The following is a 27707-nucleotide window of genomic DNA, read 5'->3' as shown; positions in this document are numbered from 1 at the left end:
ATGTCCTCTTTTTACAGGACATGTCCTCTTCTTCATGGGTGTAGAGTCGTCATAGCGATCCATAGTTAAAAGTAGAAGTCGGCAGATGTGTCCTCTTTTTTGCTCTTCAAAATATGGCAAGCCTACCGGTTAAACTATGGAAGTTTTCTATGCAGGTTTTCCAAAGGCATCTCAGCCACTTTGAGAGCACGACAGTGGATTAGGTGGGACATTTTGGCCTGATCCAGCAGGTTCTTTTTCTGTTTATGTTCTTTGGCAACTAAGTCTTACTCAGAGTAAGCCCATACGAAATGAAGGAGCGTGACAGCCTTGGGTCCATTGATTTCAATCTTATCTGCTCTGAGTAGGGGCTTCGTTTGAGGCAACCCATTGAAACGGATGCACTTGGCGAATCCAGGTTGATTTCAGTGGATCTGCTCCGAGTAGGACTTAATTGGCTACTGTGCCCGCCCGTCAAAGCGGGCCCATGGAAAGGGTTGGAAGAGACACGGATGTGTGGCACAGCAGAGCCAGTTCCCTGCTGTGGACCCTCGGGGGGGTGGGGGTGGTGGCTGACAACAATGTGCATTGGATGTTACCATTGTTTCATTGCACAACGCGTCAACCAGACCAGGAAATCTCGTATGATTTATTTATGATTCCTTTTTTTTCTATTCCGCCCGCCCTCCCAGAGGAGCCCTGTGCGGGGAAGGCTCAGAGTGTTCAAACAATGCAATTTTAAAATAAAAAGGTAATTTAAAACATTTCAGAACCATTTAGAACCGTTTGACACACGTCAAACGCATCTTGAGAAAGCTGCCGCGTGCCCTCACAGTTGCACCATTACAAAGCTGCTCTGTGCAGTATTTTGCAAGCATTTGTCCAGCATCTTGTTCTCCAACAGTGTCCAACCAGATACTGATGGGAAACCCACAAGCAGGACCCGAGCAGAGCAGCAGCTCTCCCCTCCTGCCACGCTGACTTTGCTTCTTCCTTCACCATGGGCAATATTTCTGAATATCAATTACCGAGAGTCACAAGTGGGGAGAGTTGCTTTTGCACTCAGGTCCTGCTTGCAGTCTTCCCATTGGTATCTAGTTGGCCACACTGAGAACTGGGCTAGATGAGCTGGTGGCCTCATCCAACAGGCTTCTTGCTGCTCAATTTGCACACTTCATGCAGGCCGAAATGTTCTGCAATTGCAGAATATATCTCTCACACACACATAGTGCAGAGTGATGTTCTTTTGGGGAAAACTTTACAACCTTTTACTCATGGAAGAGGCAGTGGTTGAGGAATTGAAAGCCAATAGGGCAATTGTTCTGTGTTCCTACAGTTCCTTTGTGCCACACAAAACCCAGCTTCTTGAAAACACAGCTTTGGATGTTTCTAAGTTTCTAGCCCTCATTATTAGGAAGATAGAAGTGGAAGGGAGGGGAGTGTGGAAATGACAGGATAAGAAGTCCCAGAGCCTTTTTGTCTCAGGGAGAAGTCCAGCCTGATGAGTGGTGAGATGTTTGTGTCTTAAAAAACGGTGAAAGAGCCCGGTGTGTTCAATTTCAAGGAATTAAAGCTCCTCCTGGAAGGGGCGTCTGCTTTCTCCCACTCCTTTCCTGACAGTCGGGGCCCCAGGCAAATCTATTTTTAGAAAGTCATTGAGAGAACCAGCCAAGCGTGAATCGCACAGCAGCCCCAGCTGGAGTCTTCACAATAAAAATTTGCAGGCGGTCTGGCTGGGGGGGATGAAGGTTGCACCCTTGTGCACACACACACACCCTGCAAAAAAATAACAAACAACAAACCACAGCAAAGGGAAAGCACTCGACGCCCATTGCACAAACACTGGATCTTTCCTGAAGCTGCCCCCCCCCCAGTCTTGCCAGGGAGCACCTCCATTTTGCAGCTCCATTAGTGACGGGCACCTGGCCAAGCTTTGAGCATGCCAAGCCATCAGTGGCTGCATGCCCTGGGCATCTTGCGTTGTGAAGTGCTCTTTCAAGGCAGCGGCTCCCGAGCATCATTGGGCTGTCACTAAGACGTAGAATTCTACAAAATGTTGCATTGCAGAGTGCCCAGGTTCCCCCTGGCCATACCCTCTCGTGGGCTACTCCATTCCATTCTTCCCTCTCCCAGGCTACTCCATTCCATTCCTCCTCCCTCTCCCAGGCTACTCCATTCCATTCTTCTTCCCTCTCCCAGGCTACTCCATTCCATTCCTCCTCCCACTCCCAGGCTACTCCATTCCATTCTTCTTCCCTCTCCCAGGCTACTCCATTCCATTCCTCCTCCCTCTCCCAGGCTACTCCATTCCATTCCTCCTCCCTCTCCCAGGCTACTCCATTCCATTCCATTCCTCCTCCCTAGTTTTCTCAGATTTTTTTTCCTCCCCCCCCCCAACAGTTGGTATGAATGTCAAGCCCGATGAATGCACAGAGACCTCAATGGGATTTTCCCTGGGGTTCCCACCCTTTAAGGCTCTCTTTGATTTGTACTTCTCCAAACCTTCTCCCTCTTGCTCTGGGGTGTGCACTTGCGTTTCATCTCCCCCAGGATCCATACGCTTGAGAAGGAGTTCGCTGTTAGTGTGCAGCAGAGTGGGGGGTGGTTTTCATCCTGAGGGCCAAATGCCAGTGGCGGGAGGCGCCAGAGGGAAATGTGGGCAGAGCAATGGATGTGAATTTTGCCTTTGTGCGCTGGGCGGCTGGTTTCGGCACAACTCGAACCCCTCTCTTCATCCGGCATCCAGGCAAGCAAGAGGCATTTTCAGAGTCCCGAGGACACATTTTAGAGAGGCATGAACATTCAAGGGACCATTCAAAAGCTAGGCCATTGAGGGGTGCGACCTGGGGAAGAGATCCGAGGGCCAGACTGAGAAGCCTGCAGGGCCACCCCACTGCTCTCTGCTGGGGGAATGGCAGCCTTCCAAGTCAGCAGTGAAGGATCCTGCGACAGAAATGAGGCTCACTTAAAAGCGGGGCGGTCGAGGAACGGATTTATCCATGCCATGCAGAAACCTTTTTTCCCCCATCTCACAATGCCATTCAAGGAATGACCAAACCAAGTTTATTTCCCTCTCCTTCTCCTCTTCAGGCCGCAGCATATGCCTCCGAGGACGGCGTCCTCACGGAAGCCATGATAGACGCCCGGGTGGCCGATGCCGTTCAGCAACACAAGCAGAAGATGGAGTGGTTAAAAGCTGAAGGCGTGGAGCCAGGCAAGAGCCAACCGTTGCCTCTCACGATGGGGAAGGGCCTATGAGGAAGCTTTGGGGGCGGGAGAAGGAAGGACAGAAGAGAACAGGGAGGGCGCAACAGACCATTGTGACGTGTGGAGCAAAGGATGCTGGGAAAACCGACTCTCGCCTTGCAGCCGTGGTCCACCTGGAATCATGTCGGAAGTGAACACAATGTCGCGCTGGTGAAAGGGAGGGCCAAGCTTTGGAGTCTGCTTTCTCGGGGGTTTTATATATATATATACCTCAGGGTGACACCTTGAATAACCATGTATGTGTGTGTATCAACCAATACATTAAAAAAAGAGAGTTCCTTTTGCCAAATGGCACCCCACCTCAGCACCTCGTGCTTCTGCGTATCTTGTTTCTTCTGAACACGACCCCCATGAACCATCATAACCAGTCTTGGTTAGATCCTGCTTGGGGAAAAAAGGCATTTTCGCTCAATAGATTTTTATTTTTATCAGTCTTTTCATTGTAGATAAAGTCTTGGGGGAAATTCATGGAACCACGGCAGCTATATTTCTCCCTCCTCTGTTGGAGGCAGTAAATACCTCTGAATGCCAGTTGCTGAGAATCGCAAGTGGGGAGATCAGCTCTTGTGCTCGTGTCCTGTATGAGAGCTTCCCATTTGGGGCATCTGGCCGGCCACTGTGAGAATGCTGGACTAGAAGGGACACTGGCCTGATTTAGCAAGGCTTTTCTTAATGTTCTTAGCTTTCTAGCCTGGGTGCAGACCAGCCAAAGTACCAACACAATTAATCTAGTTCAGTTTTATTTACAACAAGTGGCAGGATTTTCCAGCCCTACCTAGAGGCCTTGTGATTCCATGTGGTGCCTTCTGCACGCAGATTTACAGCTCCCTCCCCCCAAACTTTAGGATCGCAGCACCAAAACATAGGAAGCAACCTTCTGCCGGGTCAGACGCTTGTTCCAAGTAGCTCAGCATTACCTACACTGACTGGCAGCACCTACCTGGAGATCCCGGGGATTGAACCTGGGACCTTTTTTTCTTCTGCATGAAAGCTGTGGCTTGTATTCTGAAGCTGTCATACCAATTCAGACCACCTAGCTCAGTATTGCCGTTGCTATCTTAGAAGTGGCTCTCTGGCTATTACGGTTTTCAAAGAGGTAATCATTCATAGTCTTTACTGTGCGTCACGGTTGTACGGAACTGCCAGGTTCAGAAGCAGTGTACCTCAATGCTAGCAAATGACAGAAGGTTGCCCTCATGTCCTTTTGGGTTTAACAAAAGGCATCTGCTTGGCCTCTGAAAAAGAAGATGCTGGCCTAAATGGAGCTTTTAGCAGGGCTCTTAGCATTGATTTCTTTAAGCTGCAGGCATGTCCCTTTGTTGTGAGGGCAGCTAATCATTCCCCTCTGGACTAACAGCCTCATAGGCAGCTGTTTATGCGTTGCAGGGCAGGTTGAGAAAACAACAGCTACCTCTCAATTTGGAGTTGAGTTCCTGGGGGAGGAAAGCATGCTTCTTCCTTCCTGCACAAGCCATGCAACACTTTATGTTTACCTTCCTTACCTCTCTGCCTCCCAAGCACACCTGGCATCAGATTTTAGACTACTACACTAAGCGACAGGGTTCTCTGCTTTGGCTACTTTGCTGAGAAATGCTGGACAGCTCTGAGGAAATTGGCCTCGACAGGAGCTCTGGAAAGAAGCGAGGAGGACAGCAGCGGGCGAGTGGAAAGGACTCATTTGGCACCTTTCTTGCATGATCACAAAAACTAAAAAAAAAAAGTTCCACTCCCTTCTGCACTGATCCCAGTTCTAGCACAGAGCCTGCTGTTCTGGCTCTTAACTTTCTAAGAAGGGATCTTGACTAGATCATACATGACAGATGTATCCAACCCCTGCTTAAAAACCTCCAAGGAAGAAGAGTTCACCACCTCTTGTGGGAGTCTGTTCCACTGTCTTCCTAATGTTTAGTCAGAATCTCCTTTCTTGTGACTCGAATCCGTTGGTTTGGGTACTGCAAGCTGGTTTCCATGAGGCCAGATATTTGAAAATGGTTATCATATCGTCTTAAGTCTTCTCCAGGCCAAACAACTTCTCTCTCAACTGTTCCTTGGCTTCCAGACCTTTTTTCATCTCCGGTCACCCTCCTCTGCACACGTTCCAGATTGTCAACATCCTTCTTAAGTTGTGGAGCCCAGAACTGGACACAGGACTCCAGGTGTGGGCTGGCCAAGGCAGAATAGAGCGGCACTATTACTTCCCTTGATTGGGACACTAAACTTCTGTCGATGCAGCCTAGAATAGCATTAGCCTCTTTTGCTGCTGCATCACACTATTGACTCACGTTAAGCTAACGGTCCACTAAGACCCCTAGATCCTTTTCGCATGTACTACTGGCAAGCCAGGTATTCCCCATCTTCTATTTGTGCAGCTGGTTCTTCCTGCCTGAGTGGGTCCAGTTCCTACATAATACAGAATGTACCTCCTGATACCATGGTATCTGTACGAGGCTCTCACCTGTAGTGATCAAATTGAAAGATAAGGTGAGATTAACTTTCAGGGCTCTGTGTACCAAACGCAGCCCCTTGAACTTAGCTCAGTAGCTCATTGGCACCATCTACCTTGTTCGGGGTGAGACATCGTCGCAGAGTCTTGCTCCTCTGGCCGTCATAATATTTTCAGGCCCCCCCCCCCAAAAAAAATGCACCAGGCATCTCTCCAACGAGGCGTCTCTTGGCACCCTAGAAATAGGCCTATGTTGACCTGGCTTTGTGTTTCTGGCTTCCTGGCACCTGCTACAGCAATAGATTGCCCGTCTTTTATACCTGCCAGCGTTATCCCGAGCAAAATACAAGCCTGTGATTGATGGCAAGGCCGAGAGGTGGCATGAGAGAAAGAGAACCAATTAGTCTGCCTCCACGATGTGATGCTATCCCATGTCAAAGGTACATTGAGCTGGTATTGGTGGTGACTGCTTGTGATGGATAATTCTCATTTCCCTCACCTCTTCCCCGCATTCAACCAGCTGGCAGGAAATACAGTTATAATAGGCTTTCTCTACAAGCTCATAAAGTCACATCATGTCCAGATTCAGAGGAGTTCTTTCTCTCTCCAGTGCTGGACTGCTTCCATCCTGCTACCGGGGCTGCTTATTTGGTAGTCAATTTAGCACACACACACACCCCATTTAAAACAAATAAATAAATGGAATCCAAGAAGGAAAAGAAAATAGACCCGCTTGGGTGATTTCCGATCCAGCTAAACTGGAGGGAACGAATGTTAAAGCTACAATCCTTCAGTGCCTGGAAGAGCCAGCCTTTGCTGGGCAAAAATGTAGACTCCCAATATTTTAGTAAGCAGAGAAGGCAAAAAAAAAATTGAAAGGTATTCGGCCTGGGGGCCACATTCCATCATAGGCAACCTTCCAGGGTCCGCATTCCAGTGGTGGGTGGAGTCAGGGGGGAGTGGGGGGAGCAATGGATGTGACCCTCAATATTATAGGCTACGTTTCAACCACACACCAGTCAGAGAGATCCTTACACACAGAGTAGGGGCTCTCACCTGCTGTCCCCCCCTCCACCTGGCCAATTCCTTCCTTTACACCTTGGGGGGGGGACCACCTCCCTTTAAACCTCACCTTTCCCTTCACAACTCTCTCAAACATCTTTTAAGGAAGCGGGGAGGCACTTCGGAGAGTGGTTTGGCAAACCGCTCTTTGAAATGCCTTGCCTGGGCTGCCTGCTACCTGCTTGCTTTCTCACCTGCCATTCTGTCATCATGCTGGAGTAGAGCTGGCTGCGTCTTGACGGCCTCATGAATTGCCGCTAACACCCACTTCCCTCAGGAGGTTTTGCGACCCTCTTAGTAACGTGGCTAGGCTTGAATTTGGACGTGAGATGAACACCACCACCAGAGGCAGGATAAATTTACAAGTGGGCTTATTAAGGGGATTTTTATACACAAAAGGAAAAACTTTTACTCGTATTGGGGACTTAGATGGCACTTTCCACATACTCAAGAGCCACTGCTGCTGACACTAGCCTCTGAATATCTAGTGCCTTAAACTAATACTCCACCTCAGCCCATTAAGTTCTACACCTCTTGCCAACCAAGCATCGCTGTTCAAGGATGCCTTGCTGCCAAGCAAAAGCAATAGTGTGTTGCGGGTTGGGTGAGGGGTCTGGCCTGTGGAGATGGAGGGTGGCCCAGGGAGTCAGGTGGAGAGGTTTGCAGGGCCACATTCAACCCTGGGCTCAAAGCATTGGAGTTTTCTCATCTGCTCACTGCAGGAGCTGCATCCCCCTAGTGGCAGCAGGGATGCGGGTGGTGCTGTGGTCTAAACCACTGAGCCTCTTGGGCTTGCCGATCAGAAGGTGGGCGGTTTGAATCCCCGCGACGGCGTGAGCTCCTGCTGCTCTGTCCCAGCTCCTGCAAACCTAGCAGTTCTAAAGCACGCCACTGCAAGTAGATAAATAGGCACCGCTGCGGCGGGAAGGTAAACGGCGTTTCCGTCACAGTGTCCCGTTGTGCCAGAAGTGGTTTGGTCAAGCTGACCATATGACCCGAAAATCTATCTGTGGGTGAAAGCGAGATGAGCGCCGCAACCCCATAGTCGCCTTTGACTGGACTTAACCGTCCATGGGTCCTTTACCTTTTTACCTACCTCCTAGTGGCGCAGCAATGAAACTGCTAGCACATTTGCAAAGCTAAGCAGGGTCTGGTGGGGTTGCAGTTTGGATGGGAGACCATGTGCATTGTGATCCCTGCATTGCAGCGGGTTGGGCTAGATGACCCTTGGGAGTCCCTTCCAGATTCTGTAGGCCTGAATGTTCGAAAGAAACAACTTCTTCACGCAGCACATAGTTAAACTATGGAACTCACTCCCACAGGAGGCAGTGATGGCCACCAACCTATGTTCTTCCTGCACAGTCAGAGGCGGTATGTTTCTGAATACCAGTTGCTGGAAACCACAGGTGGGGAAGCATGCTCTTGCGCTCAGATCCTGCTTCTGTGTTCCCCTTTAGAGAATCTGGTGGGTTGCACTAGATCCATCAGGACTCTCCTGCCGAAATCACCTTCCACCATCCCCTTTTTGATCCCCTCCTCGCCTTCGTTGCATCAGTGGCACAGAGCACTTTTAATGTGACGGCCGTTTTCTTAATCCTCTTCGAGGAATGCCAGTTCCTTTGAGGCTGCCTTCGGAATGAAAATATATGTACTTCTTTATGACTGTCGTTGGAACCAAGATCCTCTCCAAGCACCATTAAGGAGAGCTCACAGCCACTAGGGAGCCAGAACACCATCGCCTAATCGGATACCTTGAAATCTCCTAAGAATGGCAGCAGGCAAATTGGCGGTGGTTTCGCCTGCCCATTCCCTCCACAGCTTCTGCATCTGGAGAAGGGTAGCCGCACAGATCTGCATAACATTTGCATGTATTGATGTGTATACAGAAGCACTTGCCATCATGTAAACCGAAGGGCAGTAAATCTTAGGGGAAGGCATGCTTTTTCCGTGCTCAAGGAACAGGCACTCTCACCTGCTTCCCCCCACACACACACACACCTGGCCAGCTCCTCCCACCATTTGGCCCCCAGAAGCTTGCCCAGTAGGGAATGTGGCCCTCAACTATTTTTAAAAAACAAGGAGGGTGCTGTTCGAACCAAGAGGGAAGGATGTCTTCAGACATGTCCTCACCTGCTCCTTCCAACCTATTGTTCCACCCTCCCCTTGTGTTCTCCATCTTTCTGTTGCTGAAGCTGTGTGTGTGTGTGTGTGTGTGTGTGTGTCGCAATTAACTTCTGGGCTGCTCTGAAAGTAGCATTCAGCCCAAGGCGAAGGAACTCTCTCCTGCAGAAGCAGAGAAGGAAGCATTTTTCTGCAGGGCCCTCTGAAAAGAAAAGAAAGCCCTGCTGGATCAGGCCAGTGGCCCATCTAGTCCAGCATCCTGTTCTTACAGTGGCCAACCAGATGCCTCTGTCGGAAAGCCCAAAGCACAACTTGAACCCCACTGCATTCTCCCCAACCTGCATTTTCCAGCAACTGGTATTCAGAAGCATAGCTGTCTCCCGCCATGGACCAGGCAGAGCATGGCCATTGCGGCTGGCAGCCCTTGAAAGTGTTACGTCTCCATGAATTGATCTAATCTGCTTCTAAAACCATCCAAGTTGGTGGCCCTCCTGCAGCAGCGAGTTCCATGGTTGAGCTATGTGCTACATGAAGAAGTCCTTTCTTTATCTGACCAGAATCTTCCAACTTTCAGCTTCACTAGATTTCCACAAGTTCTGTCATTAGGAGAGAGGGAGAAGAACTTCTCTTCTCACTTTCTCCAAGCCATGGCGCCAGCCTGTTTTACCTCTAGAGCAGCAATTTTAAGGAGAAAGATTCGTGGGGGTGTTAAAGTGAATTTTGTTTCAGAGGGACAAGCCCTTATCTGACAGAATGTCTGGTTTTAATAAATATTCTAATTGTGTAATGTGTTTTATTCTGTAACGTGTTTTATTTTGTCTTATGTCTCTGTCTCTCTTTTGGTGGGGGGGTAAAGCCTTCAGCTACACAAATAAACAATATTTTTATTGATACCCTTGCCATACATAATGTTGCAAACTTCTATCGTGCCCTCTCAGTGACATTTAAAATGAGCTTTAAAATTCCAGCCGTGTGCCCTGTGCAACACCAGAAAATTGGCGCAACACCCCCCCCCCCCACCTTCCATTGTTTATCACTGTCACAGTGCCCTCTCGGCTCAGACTCAGAACCCAGTGCTGGAGAACCAGTCCTGTACCCCTAAATCTGCCCTCTGGCCCTCCTTCCCTCGTCTTTTCTCTAAACAGAAGAGCCTCAAATGTTGTAAGGTTTCTTCACAGGAGTTGTTCCAGCCCCTTGATATCTGTTTTCCCCTATCCGAACCTTTCCCAGCTTCCCCCCCCCCCAAGGCGACTGCTCAGCAAAATCCCATCCTTGCCATTGTTCCCTGACAACTATACAGTGGTACCTCACAAGACGAAATTAATTCGTTCCACGAGTCATTTCGTGTTGCGATAATTTCGTCTTGCAAAGCGCGGTTTCCCATAGGAATGCATTGAAATTTAATTAATGCGTTCCTATGTGGGGAGCGCAAAAAAAGGCGCCGACTCACCCGCCACGGTCAGATGTTTTTAAGGCTCTTCACTTCCTGTCGCGGCCGCCTCTGGAGCACAGGGTGGCGAGGTTACTGTACTTCATCTTGTGAAGCACGGCCATAGACGACTTCGTTTTGCGAGTCTTCACAAAAATCGCAAAACGCTTTCGTCTTGCGGCTTTTCCGTTGCCCAAGGTGTTCGTCTTGTGAGGAACCACTGTATTCAGTGGCAATCTGTTAAGTAGCCTAAGCTGAGAGAGACTGTGGCTTGTGAGGTCACCCAATCAGGTCCATAGTTTAGCGGGAGGATTTGAACCCCAGTCCCCCAGGTTACAGTCCCGACACACTAACCACTATACCCCTCTGGTAATAATGTATAAATAAATATACATATAGGATATCAAGAGACGAAACAAAAATGTAGCTTTTATGCAACAGGCCGCATATAATTCTACTCTGAGCAGATGGATCAGAATTAATGGGCATGGCTAACATAGGTCCATTCATTTCAATGGGTCTAACTCTGGCCTGGATAAAACCCCAAACCTTTGGAGTAGCCTTCCACATCACACACACATTCACAAATTCGCTCTCTGACAGCAACCATCGAATCAAATGAACTGTCAGATTCATGGGGTTAACTTTGGCAGTAGATTTCTCGTGTTTCGTTTTGTTTTTCCTTTTAATCACAGACATTGCAATCAAACAATAATCACAGACATTGTCAATATTTTTTCAGAAGGAGGGTCTGTCCAATTTACCCCCTCCCCTCTTATAATTTTTTTTGGTAACATTTAACAAGGGGGCAGCTTCTCTTTTTTTTTTCAAAACACAAAGCCTGCAACATTTTAAATCATAATAACAACGGTGGCCTTTTCCCCTCCTTTCTTTGCCATGTCTACTTGAAAGTGAGAAGGGTGGAGAATTGGGTTTCTGGCGCGGGGCCCTGATACCAAACAGATTTCACTCGGAAAGTCCTTTGTACTGGACGGACCTTACTTCCAAGTAAAGCGGGCACACGATTTAGATGACGAGAGTTAAATGTGCTTAAACCAGAGCAGCCACCGGGTTATATTTAATATTTATTTGGCATTCCCCTTATCAGGTGTTTCTCTTCAGCAGACCAGGTACTTTGAGGCAATGAGAAGATTTATTTTTATCAAATGTATGAGCCCACTAGTCCTGATTGGTGCATCTCCGGAAATATGCAACGAATGAGAGGTTGGACTCTGCAGAAGCAAAACAGCCCCAGGCAGAGAGACCCATTGGATAATTTTCTTTGAAAAATAAAACAAAAGCAAGCCCCTTTCGCTCTTCCTATTGCGCTGCTTCAATCCTGCGACCTCCCAAAGTCTTTACTGGTCACCCCCACACCCAATAACTCAGAAACCAGTCCCAAGTCCTACTTCCATGGCAAACCTCAGATTTCGTACATTAACGCAGCCTCCATCCCTTCATGGCAAGAGTGTGTACACTTGTTGGAGGGCATTGATATACAACAGCCGTAAGCACAGGCACACAGACCGTACACTCATTGAGCACCACGTGCAAATAACTACGGGTACACAACTCGTACAATCTGTGTTCGCAGATTGTACACAGTTTGGACGTAAGGTACAAATACCCCTCGGGTGGAAAGCCGTCATTAGCATTTGCCAGAGCACACGTAAAGCCACTCAAATCAAAGGCTTAAGCACACTCAACTCTCTGTCAGATCAGGGTCTTCCGCTCCCCTCCCCCCCAAAAAAACCCCCCAATTCCCCAAATCAGCACAGAGAGAACATTCCCAATATGGCCTGGCGAGGTTGTTCCTTGTTTTAACATGGGTATTCATCCGCACTAATGCATGCATGCAATTCCGTTTGGATTATTATTGTGGTTTGTTTTTTTCTTCTTTTCTGTATAATTGTAAGCCGCCTAGAGTCTATATTTTATATATATATATAAAAAGAAAAGAAAAATAAGCGGGATATCGTCTCAAATTGAAAATAAATAAATAAACGATCGAAACAGTTGGCTGGTGGACATCCGGAAATTTGAAAAAAGAAAAAGACGACAGATGCAAATGGCTTTGTCTGCATTCAAAGTGGGGGACGTTTGTGCACCTGCTTCTGTTTCCTCAAGCCCCCCCCCCGGCAATGATGGGTGAGTCAACACCTGTTTGATATCTGCCTGCCACATTGCTCTTGCAGGTATATGGCAGCAACTGGCGGTGGAATTTCTGCCTCGTAACAAAGTCCTGTGCCCCTTTATGAGCCAGGGCAGTCAAGAGACCACCCCCTTGGTTGGATGAGTCACCCGACACACAAAATGGACCAAGCCTTTCCCCATAAATACGCATAAAAATATTTTTAAAAAATCACTCTTCATGTGAATCCTGGCTGGTGAGTTTAATAAACAGGCAGCAATGGAACTGAGACTTATCTCTGTATGCATGAAAATGGCGTGTGCCCACTTCATGTGTTCAGAAGAAGACATATGGGCATAAAGCGCCAGAGGACCAGCACCGTTCCTAAAGTCCTCACCAACTCCACCTCTCACCTTCCTGTATTGAGCAGGGAATCTGGCTGAATGAGCTCAGAAGCCGCCTTGCAATTGAGCAACTGACTGTGCCTTCAGTGAATGAACAGATCTGTTCATTCCCCCCCCCTTTCCCCCCGGCTTTGGACACCCAAATATTTGCATTTTTAGGACCCAACTTATTCTCTGCGGCTGGAAGCAGTTTTAAACGTGTTTTAAACAATGCATTCTGATTGTTGAAACCTGCCCTGCAGCCTTAGAAGGTGAAGAGCAGGTTGTTACTATTACTATTCTTATTATTCTTTACAACAGGAGTCCCCAAACTAAGGCCCAGGGGCCGGATGCTGCCCAATCACCTTCTTAAAACTGGCCCGCGGACGGTCTGGGAATCAGCATGTTTTTACATGAGTAGAATGTGTCCTTTTATTTAAAATGCATCTCTGGGTTATTTGTGGGGCATAGGAATTCGTTCATTTTTTTTTTTCAAAATATAGTCCCCCCCCCCACAAGGTCAGAGGGACAGTGGACTGGCCCCCTGCTGAAAAAGTTTCCTGACCCCTGCTTTAGAATAATGAGAATTAATAATATCACTTCCCCCAATTTCTCCTTTTTCCAAGGCTAAATTCAGTTCTCCACATTTTCTGCTCCTGTTTACAATTGTGATTATTATTTTTAAATCCTCACGGAAATCTGTAAGTCTATGATCTATAGGTCTATAAGTGGCTGGGGAAACCCAGCCAGATGGGCAGGGTATAAATAATAAAATTATTATTATTATTATTATTATTATTAGGAAGAAGAGGAGAAGAGTTTGGACTTGATATCCCGCCTTTCACTCCTCTTAAGGAGTCTCAAAGCAGCTAACATTCTCCTTTCCCTTCCTGCCCCACAACAAACACTCTGTGAGATGAGTGAGGCTGAGGGACTTCAGAGAAGTGTGACTAGCCCAAGGTCACCCAGCAGCTGCATGTGGAGGAGCGGGGACGCGAACCCGGTTCGCCAGATTACGAGTCCACCGCTCTTAACCACTACACTGCGCCGGATCTTAAGTCTTTCCAAAATTCATACGCAATTTCCCCTGAAATTTGCATGCAGTTTTCCTTGAAATAATGCATTTTGATGGGTTCTTTAAAAACAAAAAAAACTAATATATGCATTTGGATGCAGTCTTTCCCCTAATGTACACATTTTGCTCTGCACATTACCTGGCTGGAGAAATGCACTGCAAAATTTCAGAATTCCGAAAGGCAGCTAGCTGTGTCTCGGTTTGCATCCTGTTTTGGGAAGTCCGAATCAGGTAGGTTTGCATTAAAAGCTGATTTTTTTTCCCCGCCTTTCGTTTTCTCTCTCACACTTGATGCCGCACATGTCCTTTTGAGTGCATGAAAAGGGCTACAGTCAACTCATGTGACGATGGTTTGTTCCTTCAACATCATGAAGCCACTGCAGAGTTAAGCCTTGGAGGAAGCCGGTCTTAGAAACGCTACAATAGTTAGAGATGGCAGACCCTGACTGTCTGGTCCAGGCGTAGCCACAACAGTGCCCATCTCCAGCTCCCATCAGCCTCAACCAGCATAGCCAATCAGGGATGATGGGAGTTGTAGTCCAGAAACATCTATGCTTGTTGGCTATGCCTGGACTCTGGGCCCCATTTCCCCATCTAAACAGAAGATTCCAGCCGTGGTAAGCCGAGAATCATCATGGCCTAAAACAGGGGTGGGGACCCCATGGCCCTCCAGGTGTTGTCGGACTGATGGGAGTTGTAGTTGGACAACCTCTGGAGAGCTGCAGGTTTCCCCAGCCCTGGCCAAGAAGAGAAGCAAATCTCCACTTAAAACAGGCGCAGAAGAACTCTGGGCCCTCCAGATGTTTTTGGGACTACAACTCCCACCATCCCTGGCTATTGGCCATGCTTGCAAGGGCTGCTGGGAGAGTTGAGATTTCAGCAACATCTGGAGGGCCCAAGGTTCCCCACCCCTGAGTGAAAAGTACAGTGTGATGGGGAAGACCCTTCTCTGCTTGAGACCCTGGAGAGCGGCTGCCAGTCAGTGCAGACAATACTGGGCTGGATGGACAACGAGCCTGACTTGGTATAAAGCAGCGCTCTCCATTCTCAAGTAACATATTCTAGCATTGTAGAGAGTTGGACTAGATCCCCCTTGGGCAGGCATAGGCAAACTCGGCCCTCCAGATGTTTTTGGGACTACAACTCCCATCATCCCTAGCTAACAGGAGCAGTGGTCAGGGATGATGGGAGTTGTAGTCCCAAAATGCCTGCCTAAGGCGGTCTCTTCCAACCCTACAATTCTACATTCACAAGACCAGTTGACAACACACACACACACAGGGCTCAATGGTTTCATCATGAGACCGATGGCTGGCTGAACTAGCTCTCATTTCGCTGCCATGCTCCCTGTCACATGTTCTGGACAAGTGGTTAAGTTATTACAAACACCAACAAATGCCATTTGGTAATCGACGTGTTTTGAGCTCCTAACGCATTAGCGACGCAACATTTATCAAGGGATAAATCATTCTCAAGGCAGGGTGATGTGAACAGTTGGCAGAGACACCCAGGGGGGCTGACATGGTCAGAGATAAACGTCAACGGGCTCTCCAACACATTCCACAAAAGCCGGTGTCTTTCCGCCTGGCTTCTAACCTGCTTAACATTTTTTTCACAGCAAACCAGCGTTGCTCGGTGCTTCCGAGATCGTAAACAAATCAGACAGGATGAACTACAGGATCCCATTAATTTAAGAAACAGAACAAAAATGTACAAATGGGGGAGGGGAGGGTGTTGTGACACCAAGCTAGCAACTTGGTTCCAAAGGAACCAATACGCAACAGAGCTACCGGGTTTTATGAATCTCAAGCCAAATCTGCAATTGGAAACCAGACGCGTTCAGCATCCGGGAAGGGTTTGGGGGGTGGCGGCGGGAGGGCGGGGGGCGGGGGGGGATATGGACACACTTTAGGCTAAACATTACATCTTCTGTCCAAACTCACCTACAAAGACTTTGAACAACAACAGATTTCCGAAATAGAAGAAGAAGAAACCCCAGAAAACAAATAAATAGCCAACAAAACGCAAAAAAGGGTACATCGGCGTTGCAGGACACACCATCGAGGAGGTTGATGGGCTGCGGAAGTACAATGCAAATTCTCTTTCCGTTTTGTGTCTGTTTTTGTTTACATATATACAGGAGTCCACCAATAAAATGGTAACCACAGTGCAACGTCCCGGGAGCCTCGCAGCCGGGACGGGATTGGATTGTGCATTCTCTGGGCGTGCCAGGCTGACACACACCGATAAGGGTAACTAAACGGAAGTCCTTACAGTGGCGTCCATTGAGGAACGGGCGGGGCCCCTCAACAGACGGCAAAAAGGCCGAATTCTACAACCTCTCGACAGTCTTGGGTTTCTTAGAGGTGTCTGGGGCTGGGGTGCCCGTTATGGTACAACTTCTGTTTGATGTGCACCATGTTCCCGGTCGGCTCGTCGTACTGCCGGTGGTGACGTTTCCTGAACTCCTTGAAGTTACAAAATTTTGGAATCCAAGACCAAGGGGTGTCTGTCAAGAGAAAGAGAGAGAGAGAGAGAGAGAGAGAGAGAGAGAGAGAGAGAGAGAGAGAGAGAGAGAGACTTCAGTGAAAGCTTAGCCATGCTTAAAAACCCAGCCCACGATTGTTATGGTGGTAGACTTTGGGAAGCATTTCTTGTTTATGACTACTTTTGGTAAGTTTGTAATAGGGGCCTTTTTCCAGGCAGAATTATTATTATTAATTATTATTATTATTATTATTATTATTATTATTATTATTATTTACTTATACCCTGTCCATCTGGCCGGGCCTCCCCAGCCACTCTGGGCGGCTTCCAACAGAATATTAAAAACATGATAATAATAATAATAATAATAATAATTTATTATTTATACCCCGCCCATCTGGCCGGGTTCCCCCAGCCACTCTGGGCGGCTTCCAACAAAACAGAAATTCTAAAATACATCAAACATTAAAAACTTCCCTAAACAGGGCTGCACTCTGTTTCTAGAGTGAAGAAATCCCTTGCTGATACACATCAAATTATCCACCGATCGCCCAATAGATCCTGATCTATGACTTACCTATCATGATTTATGGAGTTTTGGGCTTTGAAACTCTCCTTTAATTTATATGCAAATTTAATCAATTTGCTCCATTTAATTCCCACGATTAGTTAAGATTTATTTAATCAGGCAGCCATCCTACTTGGAACTAGAGAGTCCCCAAACAGAGGAAATACATCTCCAAAAAAATCAAACCCACAGGTTTGCATAAAATCTGCATGGACTAATGTTCATGTTTGCATGCTAGGCTCTCTCAGTGTCGAACACCAGAGATCTGCACTTGCGGCTGATTTGCTACTGGTCCAAGTTACAGGTGCTACTATGGGCATAAAAAAAGCCCCTAACAGCTTGGAACCAGTTTATTTCTGATTTGCTGCACTCTTGATGGGGGTTATATTCCCTCTGAAGGAGGAGGTACGTAGCTTGCGGGTTCTCCTGGATCCTTTGCTGTTACTTGAGGCTCAGGTGGCCTCCGTGCCACCAAAGCCTTCTATCAGCTTCGGCCAGTGGCCCAGCGGCACCCCTCTCTGGGCAGGGATAGCCTAACTTCTGTTGCATAGCTGCCAAGTCCGGATCGTAAAGATCCGGGATCGGCAGCGCGCGCATAACCGGAAGTTGCGTGACGCAACTTCCGGTGGCGCTTCGCCCTTCTATGGGCACCAGAAAATGGCGGCGCCAGCACCGGAAGTCGCTTCCGCGCATGACCGGAAACACGTAAAAGCGACTTCCGACGCCGGCGCCGCCATTTTCTGATGCCCATAGAAGGGCAAACCGCAACCGGAAGTCGCGTCACGCAACTTCCGGTCATGCGCGGAAGCGACTTCCGACGCCGGCGCCGCCATTTTCTGGTGCTCATAGAAGGGCAAAGCGGCACCAGAAAAATGGCCGCCAGGAAGAAGCAAATTAAAGGGACAATGCCGGGATTTTCCGCCAAACGGGAGACCGCCGGGAAACGGTAAGAAAAAAGGGGTTTTCCCGGCGGATACGGGATACTTGGCAGCTATGCTGTTGTCTGTGCTCTGGTAACCTCTAGGTTAGATTTCTGCAGGGATCCCCAAACTAAGGCCCGGGGGCCGGATGTGGCCCAATTGCCTTCTAAATCCGGCCCGCGGATGGTCCGGGAACCAGCATGTTTTTACATGAGTAGAATGTGTCCTTTTATTTAAGATGCATCTCTGGGTTATTTGTGTGTGGGGCCTGCCTGGTGTTTTTACATGAGTAGAATGTGTCCTTTTATTTAAGATGCATCTCTGGGTTATTTGTGGGGCATAGGAATTCATTCTTTTTTTCCCCCAAAATATAGTCTGGCCCACCACAAGGTCTGAGGACAGTGGTGAAAAAGTTTGCTGACCCCTGGATTACTGCAATGCATTATACGTGGGGATGCCTCTGAAGACAGTTCAGAAACTTCAGCTGGTGCAGAATTCGGCAGCCAGGTTGCTCAATGCGGCAGGACGGTTTGAGCAAATAACGCCAATCCTGGCCCGACTGCACTGGCTGCCAATTAGTTTCCAGGCCCAATTCAAACTGCTGGTTTTCACCTATGAAGCCTTAGACGGCTCAGGACCACAAGCACTGCCTCTCCCCATATGAGCCACCCCAGACCCCGAGATCATCTTCTGAGGCCCTTCTTCATGAGCCTCCTCTGCAAGAGGTCTGGGGGGCGGCAACAAGAGAACGGGGCCTTTTCTGCAGTGGCTCCCCATTTGTGGAATGCTCTCCCCAAGGAGGCTTGCCTGGCGCCTTAATTAGACATCTTTAGGTGCCAAGAAAATAAGACCTTATAACCTCCAGCCCTTAACTTTCTGTGGCCTTTTAGAAGTGGGTGGGGTGTTTTTAATGTATTTCTTTTCCCACTTTGTTTTAATGTATCTACGTGGTGTTTGCGGGGGGGGGCAGTTGTTTGGTTGTAAGCTGCTTTGGGTTGTAAGTTGTTTTGGGGTGCCCTGGGCAAAATAAAGGGGCTAACAAATTTAATTAAAAAATAATCATTATTATTATATTTAAAATTAATTTGCTGTGAAATTGGGTAGTTGTTGCTTTTAATTGAAACCAAACAGGCAGGCAACACAGAGCAGGGTCACATTCTATGATTCTACGCTAAACATCATTTTACGTGCTTCTACCATGTTGTCCCTTCCCCCCCCCCCATCTTTTCTCTAAATCTAAAAGCCCCAATAAAATAAAATATATACTGGCACCATAAATTTGTTGACTCATGGTTCAAACACTCAGGGCTGCATCCAAGACAAAGTTCTGCTCACCCACGTGAAATAAATGGACATGAATAACTCTGGCCCACTAATTTCAACGGGTCAACTCTGAGTAGGACTTTGTTAGAGGGGACAACCCTTCATTTCTGCTGGACATCTTTTCGCTCAGAAGCCAGAAAGATGACGTTCGCCTGGCTTTCCCTTCAGCATAAGCACATTTTCACATCCTTGAGGACTAGAAACATGATCCTCAAAACGGGGACGAAAGCTTGAGGAGCAGAAACTCGAGATACCTATAAACCACGAGGAACCTGCTCCCCCTGGGGCACACGAAAACACCTTCCCTTGACGCATCGCCAGCGACAGCGAAACCCCCTCCGGCAACAGGCCGGTGAACACTCACTTACCATACCGTCGGCTTGTCCGCCAGGCTCGTACGGCGTAGTGAAGCATGCCATCCATCCACACCAGAAACCAGCTTATGCAGAATCCCAGCAAGAGTCCCAGCATCAGGTCGATTTCCTGCTTCGTGACATTGTCAGTCACAAAGTAGTTCTCCGACGAATCCACCACGGACTGGTCTCCGTCGTAGGGGATGACGTAATGAACATGGTGCCTGTGAGGTGGGTTTTTTTGGGGGGGGGGAGGGAGAGAGAGAGAAAGGGAGGAAAGCATCAAAGATTGGAGGGCAAAAGAGGAGAACAGATTGATTTGCAGCCATTAGGTATTCCGACCAAGTCCTAGGCTGGTGCCATCAGGTGGAATCCTTGAGCAGTTGTCTGGGTTCTTGCAATGAAACAGGGCCCACAGCTGATCGGTGGGATAGTGGATCTGGTTGGGCATCATTTAAAAACATCAACGTGTGTTAAGTTCAACCCCCCCCCCCCCGTTGGCCTACCAGCTCCCATGTCGCTGGCCAATAGTGCCTCGGATACCTAAACAGGCCCACCTACGTCTAAAACATCATGAAACATTCATAGCTTCTCCCAAAGCATCTTGGGAGCTGTAGTTCGTTGCAGGGGTCAGCAAACTTTTTCAGCAGGGGGCCGGTCCACTGTCCCTCAGACCTTGTGGGGGGGCTGGACTATATTTTGAAAAAAAACCTGAATGAATTCCTATGCCCCACAAATAACCCAGAGATGCATTTTAAATAAAAAGACACATTCTACTCATGTAAAAAACACCAGGCAGGCCCCACAAATAACCCAGAGATGCATTTTAAATAAAAGGACACCTTCTATTCATGTAAAAACATGCTGATTCCCAGACCGTCCGTGGGCTGGATTGAGAAGGCGATTGGGTCGCATCCGGCCCCCGGGCCTTAGTTTGGGGACCCCTGGTTTAGGGTGCCGGGAAGTGTTAGGAGACCCCTGTTCTCCTCACAGGACTATAATTCCCAGACTGGTTTCGCCATCAGTCTCTCTTCCCAGGGAACTATGGGGTTTGTAGTTTTGTGAGGGGGAATAGGGGTCTCCTAACAACAATGACTCGCTTCGGTCCGTTAATCTCAACAGGTTCGGGGCGTGCGTGTGACAGAGAGAGAGAAACAGAGAGAGAGAGAGAGAGAGAGAGAGAGAGAGAGAGAGAGAGAGAGAGAGAGAGAAGCCAAATAGCGCCACCCACAACCAGCTGAACAATGTGGAGCTGATCCAGCATATTTTCCTGCAGGAAGCATTTCAGTTCAATGAGGCTTTCACCAGTAAATGTCCAATTGGATGGTGTCTCCTTGGTGGAGCTGGCCACAGGGCTCAAAGTAGTTACCTTTATTTTATTTACTGCATGACTTAGTTGTGGCATATCTTCCTATACACATGAAAATGTAAAATGCTGTCACGCTGCAGTTCATGTGGCCACCAGAAGGTGGCCGTTGCAACTGCAGCATGCTGAATAGCAGGCAGGCAGGCAAGTATTTTGTGTTTTTATCTAGTGTTTTTATGCTGGATGAAGGGTGGTATACAAATGGAATGAAAAAATAAAATAAAATAAAATAATTTAAAGTAAAGTAAAGTAAAATGAGGAAGCTCCTCCCTCCGTGAAACATGCCTGCAGCAAGGTTTAATGGAGGGAGGGAGGTGAGTTGTGGTGGGATATGTGAGAGGGGTTGTAAATGGAGGGTGGGGGAAGGGCAGCAGGCAAAAGAGTGAGCAGGGTTGATGAGCATAGCAAGCAGGGGTGGCAGCCCTTTGTGTGTAGGTGTATCTCAAAGCCACCTATTCAGGTAAAATACAAACAGGGGAACATAAAAGCCAAAAATACCGCATAATGTACAATACAACTCCATTAAATGAATCATAGAACCATAGAGTTGGAAGGGACCATGAGGGTCATCTAGTCCAACCCCCTGCAATGCAGGAATCTTTTGGCCAATGTGGGACTTGAACCCACAACCTTGAAAGTAAGAGTCTCATGCTCTACCAACTGAGCTATATGGATTGCTGCACATCATCCAACAACCTCCCACCCACTAAAATATGAACAGTGCAGTAGGAGAGGCTAACTTAACTACTACAGGTAAATTACTGGGGAGTGGGGTGGAGAGAGGAGGCTATTTTTATGCTACCCCTTCCAGGTTTTGCAAGGTTACAGGGGAGGCTGCAATTTGGCAATGGGGTGGGAGGGATTTAGGGGGTGGAGCTCATGGGTACCATTAAAGGGTCCCTGCCCTTTCCCTCCTCCTCAATAATTTGGGCCAAATGGTTTAGGGTGAAGCCGTAGCTCTGGGACAGAACATCTGCCTTGCACACAGAAGGTCCCAGTTTCAATCCCTAATGGCATCTGCAGGTAGAGCTGGGAAGGTCCCTTATCCGAAACCCTGGAGAGCTGCTGCTGCCAGTCCGTGCAGGCAACATTGTGATCTGACTCAGCACAATCCCTGGCATCTCCCAGGTAGGGCTGTTGTGAAAGCCTGGACAGCAGCTGCCAGTCAGTGCAGACAACACCAAGCTGGGTGCACCAATCAGCTGACTCAGGTGCCTTCCTCAATCCCTGCGCCTAAGTGCCTTGTAAACTGTGTCCAGAAACGCTCCGCTGAAGCAGCTTTGTCACCTTGCGTCATGCCTCCACCGCAAACCCCTTTCGGAGGCTCAGACACGGCTGGAAGGCGCGCTGTTTTCTCTCCCCTGCCGCCGACCCTTCCCCAGTTCCCTCTCTGCTGCGCTCCCGGCCTCTTCCCTCTGTTCACGCAGCCCCACCCTGGCGGTGCACCTTCACTCTAGCAGCCGGACAGCCGGGCTGCAACAGAGGAAGATGCTCAGCACCACCTACATCCCCCTCGGCAACGCAACAGCCCGCATCGAGCCACTGCAGAGTCAAACTTGGTCACTGCAGCAGCAGCAGCAGCGAAAGAGCAGATCTCCCGGTTCCACTTCCAAGCACAGCGGCAGGAAAGCGCTCCCTCAACTCTCGCTCCCTGTTTTGTCAGGGACAGGCATTTCCCGATTCTTTGTGCCCAGGGTGACGAGCTGCTGGGGGGGGGTGTCCCTAAAAATAATGAAAAGTGTTTCCGCATCTCCATATGGGCACAGAGCTTCTGCATCAAGTCACAACCTTGCCCAGGTGTTAAGAAGTTAAGTTTCGGTGGAGTGGGTGTGCATTTGCAAACCCTCCAAATCTTCCTGTTTTCCAGGGACAGTCCCAGATTTAGAGAAGCCTTCCCAGATTCTGAGTTGATCCCGGAGTGTCCCGCTTTTCCTTAGGATGTCCCTGTTTTCATCGGAGGAATGTTGGAGGGTATGGAGTTATGTGACCCCCGAGCCAAGGGGGTATACAACCTTTAGAAGAACACCTGAAGGCAGACCTGTGTGGTGAAGTTTTTTTTTTAATATTTAATGTTTTATTATGTTATTATATATGTTGGAAGAATGGCTGGGGCAACCCAGTCAGATGGGCAGGGTATAAATAATAAAAGTATTATTGTTATTATTGTTATTGTTATTATTGAATAGGACGTCCCTATTTTCATCGGAGAAATGTCGTAGGGTGTCCATTTACCCAAAGGGCTCCTCCAGATAACCTGTTTCTTGAGCCTTCATCCTAATTTGCTCGCACAAAGCCTACACGGAGGTTTTCTGTGCTTATGGTGGTTACAGAGTGGTTCAATGTGGGCATATGTCTTCGCTTCCAGTCAGTGTCTGTCCTGTAACTTCCTGCTGAAATAATTGTTCTGGCTTATTTCTCATTGTAAGAACCTAAAAAAAAAAGAGCCTGCTGGATCAGACCAGTGACCCATCTTGTCCAGCATTCTGTTCTCACAGCATTGGCAGACTTTGGGCTCTCAAATTTCAGCGGCGCCTTGTGCTGCGCTAAAATCTTGTGCTCCCTGCCTCTCTTGCTCCATTCCACAGCACTGTTGTGGCACTCCCTGCAGCACGGCACCCAGTGCGCCCGAACCGGTCACGCCACCCTAAACTGCTTTCGTTCACAGTGGCCAACCAGATGCCCTCCAGCAACTAATATTCAGAGGCAATCTTCCTCTTGAAACTGAACATAGCCACTGGGGCTCATAGCCACTGATAACCTTGTCCTCCATCAACCTGCCTAATTCTCTTTTAAAGCCATCCAAGAGTGGGAATGAGGCATGGTAGCAGTGGCATAGCATGGGTTGTCAGTACCCGGGGCCATGCAGAGGGAGGGAAATGGGTAGAGTACGCATGTGCATTCTGTTGCCTAAGTATCTGTGGCACCCAGGAGATCGCAGCCGCAGAGATAAGAAGAGTCGTTCCATTATCTGGAGAGGTCACTTCCTGGTCTGCATGGAGAAGCTGTTTTCAACTGAGCCCAGCGACGGAAACATGCAGCTGTATTGAAAGTTTGCGCCCCCTAACAATATTGTGCCTGGGGCCCCACCAATACATTACACCACTGCCTGGTAGATCGAGTCAATGGCCCATCTAGTCCAGCTTCTTATTCTCACAGTGGCCAACCCAGATGCCTGTGGGAAACCCACAAGCAGAATTGAAGCGCAAGAGCATTCTTCCTCCCTGTGGTTTCCAGCAACTGGTATTCAGAAGTATTACCGCCTCCGACTGTGGAGGCAGAGCATGGCCATCATGCTTGTAACCCTTGATAGCTTTGTCCTCCGTGAATTTGTCTCTCCCTCTTTTGAAGCCACCTAGGTTGGTGGCCGTTGCTGCCTCCTGTGGGAGAGAGTTCCATAGTTTAACAATGCGCTTTTGCCATGCCGCGATGCAAGAGTGCTCCCCTGGATGGCAATCACACAGTTACACGGAGGAAGCATCGCAGAACAAGTAGTAGAGCAGCATGGTGTGTGGACAGCCCTGAACAAATCTACTGCTAATACGCTATTTATCGCGGCAATGGCATGTTGCAGAATACGTCCACATTAAAAACCCTGGAACTGGAAAGACACTACGACTGCTCCTTATCGAGCCTTCTTTCTGATTTGCTTGCAGGGCATGTAGATGCCTTCCTATTAAACACGCCTACCTCTCACCCTTTTCTCCATAGAATCATAGACTTGTGGAATCGTTTGGGACCCCGCGGGTCATCTATTCCAACCCCCTGCAACGCGCTTTCCTAACCGCATAAAGCCTGTTTGCTTTTAAGTGGATTGGTTGCACCAGAGGGCGCTTTGATCCACTGTAAATCAAGTGAACTTCCATTTCCGCGGCAGTTTGCTCCTCCTAGGCACACATTTGCAGAGACTCTGAACTGCTGGAGGGAAGGGGCAGTGCACTGAGATCTTTGATGCAGAAATACGGAAACATTGCTGGAATGTATTTTGAGGGTCAGCTATTCTATAGCAAAGACCAGCTCCATTCATTCTGGGATTCAGTGTTCTATGAAACCTCTCTCTCTCTCCCTCTCTCTCTCTCTCTCTCTCTTAATAGAAAAAGGGAATTGTCAGGTGAACTAAGGCAATGTCCCCTGCTTCAGAGGCCGGTTCAGGACAGGCAATTGCTGAGTCAATGAACAGAGGCAAGAATGGGGAACCTGTGGCCTTTCTGGTTGCTGCTGGGATTTCAGTCCCACCAACCCCAAGCAGCAAAGCCAACAGTCAGGGACGATGGGAGTTGTAGTTGACATCTGGGAGCTTCCCATCCCAGGTGGAATAAAGCCTGCTTCTGTAAGTGTGGAAATGGAAGTGGGGGGGGTCTTTGGTGTGGAGCATAACAGATCCATTTGTGAAATCAACCTCCAGGCACCTTCCAAAGAGGGGGGGGGCACTGCTGGTGTTGCAGTTCAGTTCCAGAACAGCTGCTTTGAATTCAGATGGCCTTCTGAGACCTTTAGCAGAACTGCTTGCACATTTTCAAGCATAAGGACTAGATACTTGGGCTTTTTTAAAAAGAAAGAAAGCTGGGATTCCCAACGACAAAGATAAATAGGATTCAGAAGGAAGCTGCCTTCTATCAGTTCAAGCCACTGGCGTATCTAAAACAGTACTGTCCGCACTGACTGGCAGCAGCTCTTCAGGGTTTTAGGCAGCAGTTTCCCCCAGCCCTACTTGGAGATGCCAGGAATTGAACCTGGGACCTTCTGAATGAGAAGCGGATGCTCTGCCGCTGAGCTACAGCTCTTTCTCTACAGCCTGCCAAACTCCTTGGAGAACCCCCTCATTTCTGATGACCCTCAGAGTCCCTTCCAATTCTATGATTGCATGATTCTATTCACGAGGACTGATACATTTTGCCTGGGGAGCTATTAATGGAACAGAGACATTGGTGGATGGATGGGGGTGGGGGGGGGAGAGGTACAGCCCTGGCTCACACCAAGGGAATCTTATTATGGAAGGTGGAGTTTGCCAGCTTGCATTGGCAACCAAAGACTTCCTTATGAGCAGGGAGCCCAACTCACAAATTCTCCCAGCCAGTTTCCCATTTGCTTAAATTAGCATCGTTCGTGAGAACCGGATCCATTATTACAGGGGGTGGGGGGGTGGGCAACGGTACTTCTGGCTTCTGCAAAGCCTACCCACTCACTGGTCTCTTTGGCATGAGTTGGTGGGGGGAGGGAGAACCGCAGCTCAATGGAACGATCGCCTGCTCTGCATGCAGAAGGTCCCAGGTTCAATCCCCGACGTCTCCAGGTAGAAGAGACAGACCCCAGCCTGAAACTCTATAGAGAGTCGCTACCAGAGAGTACAGGCAATAGTCTGACTCACGATCAGGCGGTTTCCTTCATATCCAAGAGCCTTTTGGCGAGCTTTGCAGTGCCTTCCTCATCAGGAACAAGTTCCACTGCATTTAATCAGGCCTCCTACCCAGAAAGTGTGTTTCAAATTGCAGTCTTCGTTCCCCTGTCTACAAATGTATCTCAGAGCAACTTGGGATCTCCATAGCACACGGCGCTTTAACAGGTGATATTAAAAACGCAAGTCCTTGCCCCCGAGGAGCAGAGAAACTCAGAGGAAATTAGCTTCCAAGACAGCCTTTCCAAACCCAAAGCACGGAAACTGCCACAGACATCACACAGGTTCCAAGTGCAAGCGCCGATCTCCCCACTTGTGATTCCCAACAACTGGTATTCAGAGGCATCCGGGTTAGCAGCCCTCAATTGCCTTCTCCTCCCCAAATGCGATCCCCTTTCAGAGCCACCCAGAAGCTTCAAACAGCAGAAAGCTGCTTACAAGAGCTTCATCTAGGTCTAATTTTTTGGCTTAACTCAATGGATTCACAGTTGTCGCCAAACTGATTCCCCTAAAGTTCTATCTGAATGTGAAAGTTATCCATCGGCAGAAGCCCAGTTGAAAAACCGAGAGAGGGAATGTCAGCATTTTACTTGGGCCACCCTAATCTGGAAAACAAAACAGCTCCATCAGAGATCAAGGAGGTGGCAGGTTGGTGCTTATTTCTAAAGCAGAGATTCCTGCATTGCAAGGGGTTGAATTAGATGACCCTTGGGGGTCCCTTCCAACTCTATGATTTTGCATGAAAAGGAATCTTCGGCAAAATGCCGCTACCCTGCAGTGGACCATGTCGTAAGAACAGTAGAAGACTGTGGGTGATGGATCAGGTCAAATGCCCACCTGGCCAACCAGATGCCTATATGGGAAGCCCAAAAGCAGGAGCTGAGAGCAACAGCAACTCTCCCCGCTTGTGATCCCTAGCAAATGAGGTTCAGAAGCATACAGCCTCCATCAGTGGAAGGAGAACATAGCCATTAGGGATAGTAGCCAATGACAGTCTCATTCGCCGTGAATTCGTCTAGTCCCCTTTTAAAGCCATCCAGGCTGACCACATAACACCTACACTGGCTCCCAGTACATTTCCGGGCACAATTCAAAGTGCTGGTGCTGACCTTTAAAGCCCTAAACGGCCTTGGTCCAGTATACCTGAAGGAGCGTCTCCACCCCCATCGTTCAGCCTGGACACTGAGGTCCAGCGCCAAGGGCCTTCTGGCGGTTCCCTTACTGCGAGAAGCAAAGTTGCAGGGAACCAGGCAGAGGGCCTTCTCAGTAGTGGCTCCTGCCCTGTGGAACGCCCTCCCATCAGATGTCAAGGAAATAAATAACTATCTGACTTTTAGAAGACATCTGAAGGCAGCCCTGTTTAGGGAGGCTTTTAATATCTGATGGATTATTGTATTTTAATATTTTG

General features: G+C 48.5%; 2 protein-coding genes across 3 annotated transcripts in view; one reads left to right on the top strand and one right to left on the bottom strand.

The window, feature by feature from the left end:
• The window catches only part of LOC118087295 (ATPase family AAA domain-containing protein 3), a 47414-nt gene extending 43803 nt beyond the window's left edge, over positions 1-3611 (top strand). The window contains exon 16 of the mRNA XM_035119820.2: positions 3070-3611. Within this exon, the coding sequence (XP_034975711.1) occupies positions 3070-3237 (168 nt within the window). The 3' untranslated portion in view covers positions 3238-3611. The remainder of the gene's footprint in view (positions 1-3069) is intronic.
• A 12166-nt stretch (positions 3612-15777) lies between these two features.
• TMEM240 (transmembrane protein 240) overlaps positions 15778-27707 on the bottom strand; it is a 31724-nt gene continuing 19794 nt past the window's right edge. For both annotated transcript variants that reach the window (XM_060276198.1, XM_035117270.2), the window contains exons 3-4: positions 19557-19765; positions 15778-16399 (exon numbers count right to left, since the gene is read on the bottom strand). In XM_060276198.1, the coding sequence (XP_060132181.1) occupies positions 16251-16399; positions 19557-19765 (358 nt within the window). In that variant the 3' untranslated portion in view covers positions 15778-16250. The remainder of the gene's footprint in view (positions 16400-19556; positions 19766-27707) is intronic.

This window comes from Zootoca vivipara, chromosome 6, assembly GCF_963506605.1.
Source record: "Zootoca vivipara chromosome 6, rZooViv1.1, whole genome shotgun sequence".
Lineage (NCBI taxonomy): Eukaryota > Metazoa > Chordata > Lepidosauria > Squamata > Lacertidae > Zootoca > Zootoca vivipara.
The sequence above is the reverse complement of the archived record's forward strand: the minus strand, read 5'-3'. Positions and strand labels throughout refer to the sequence as shown.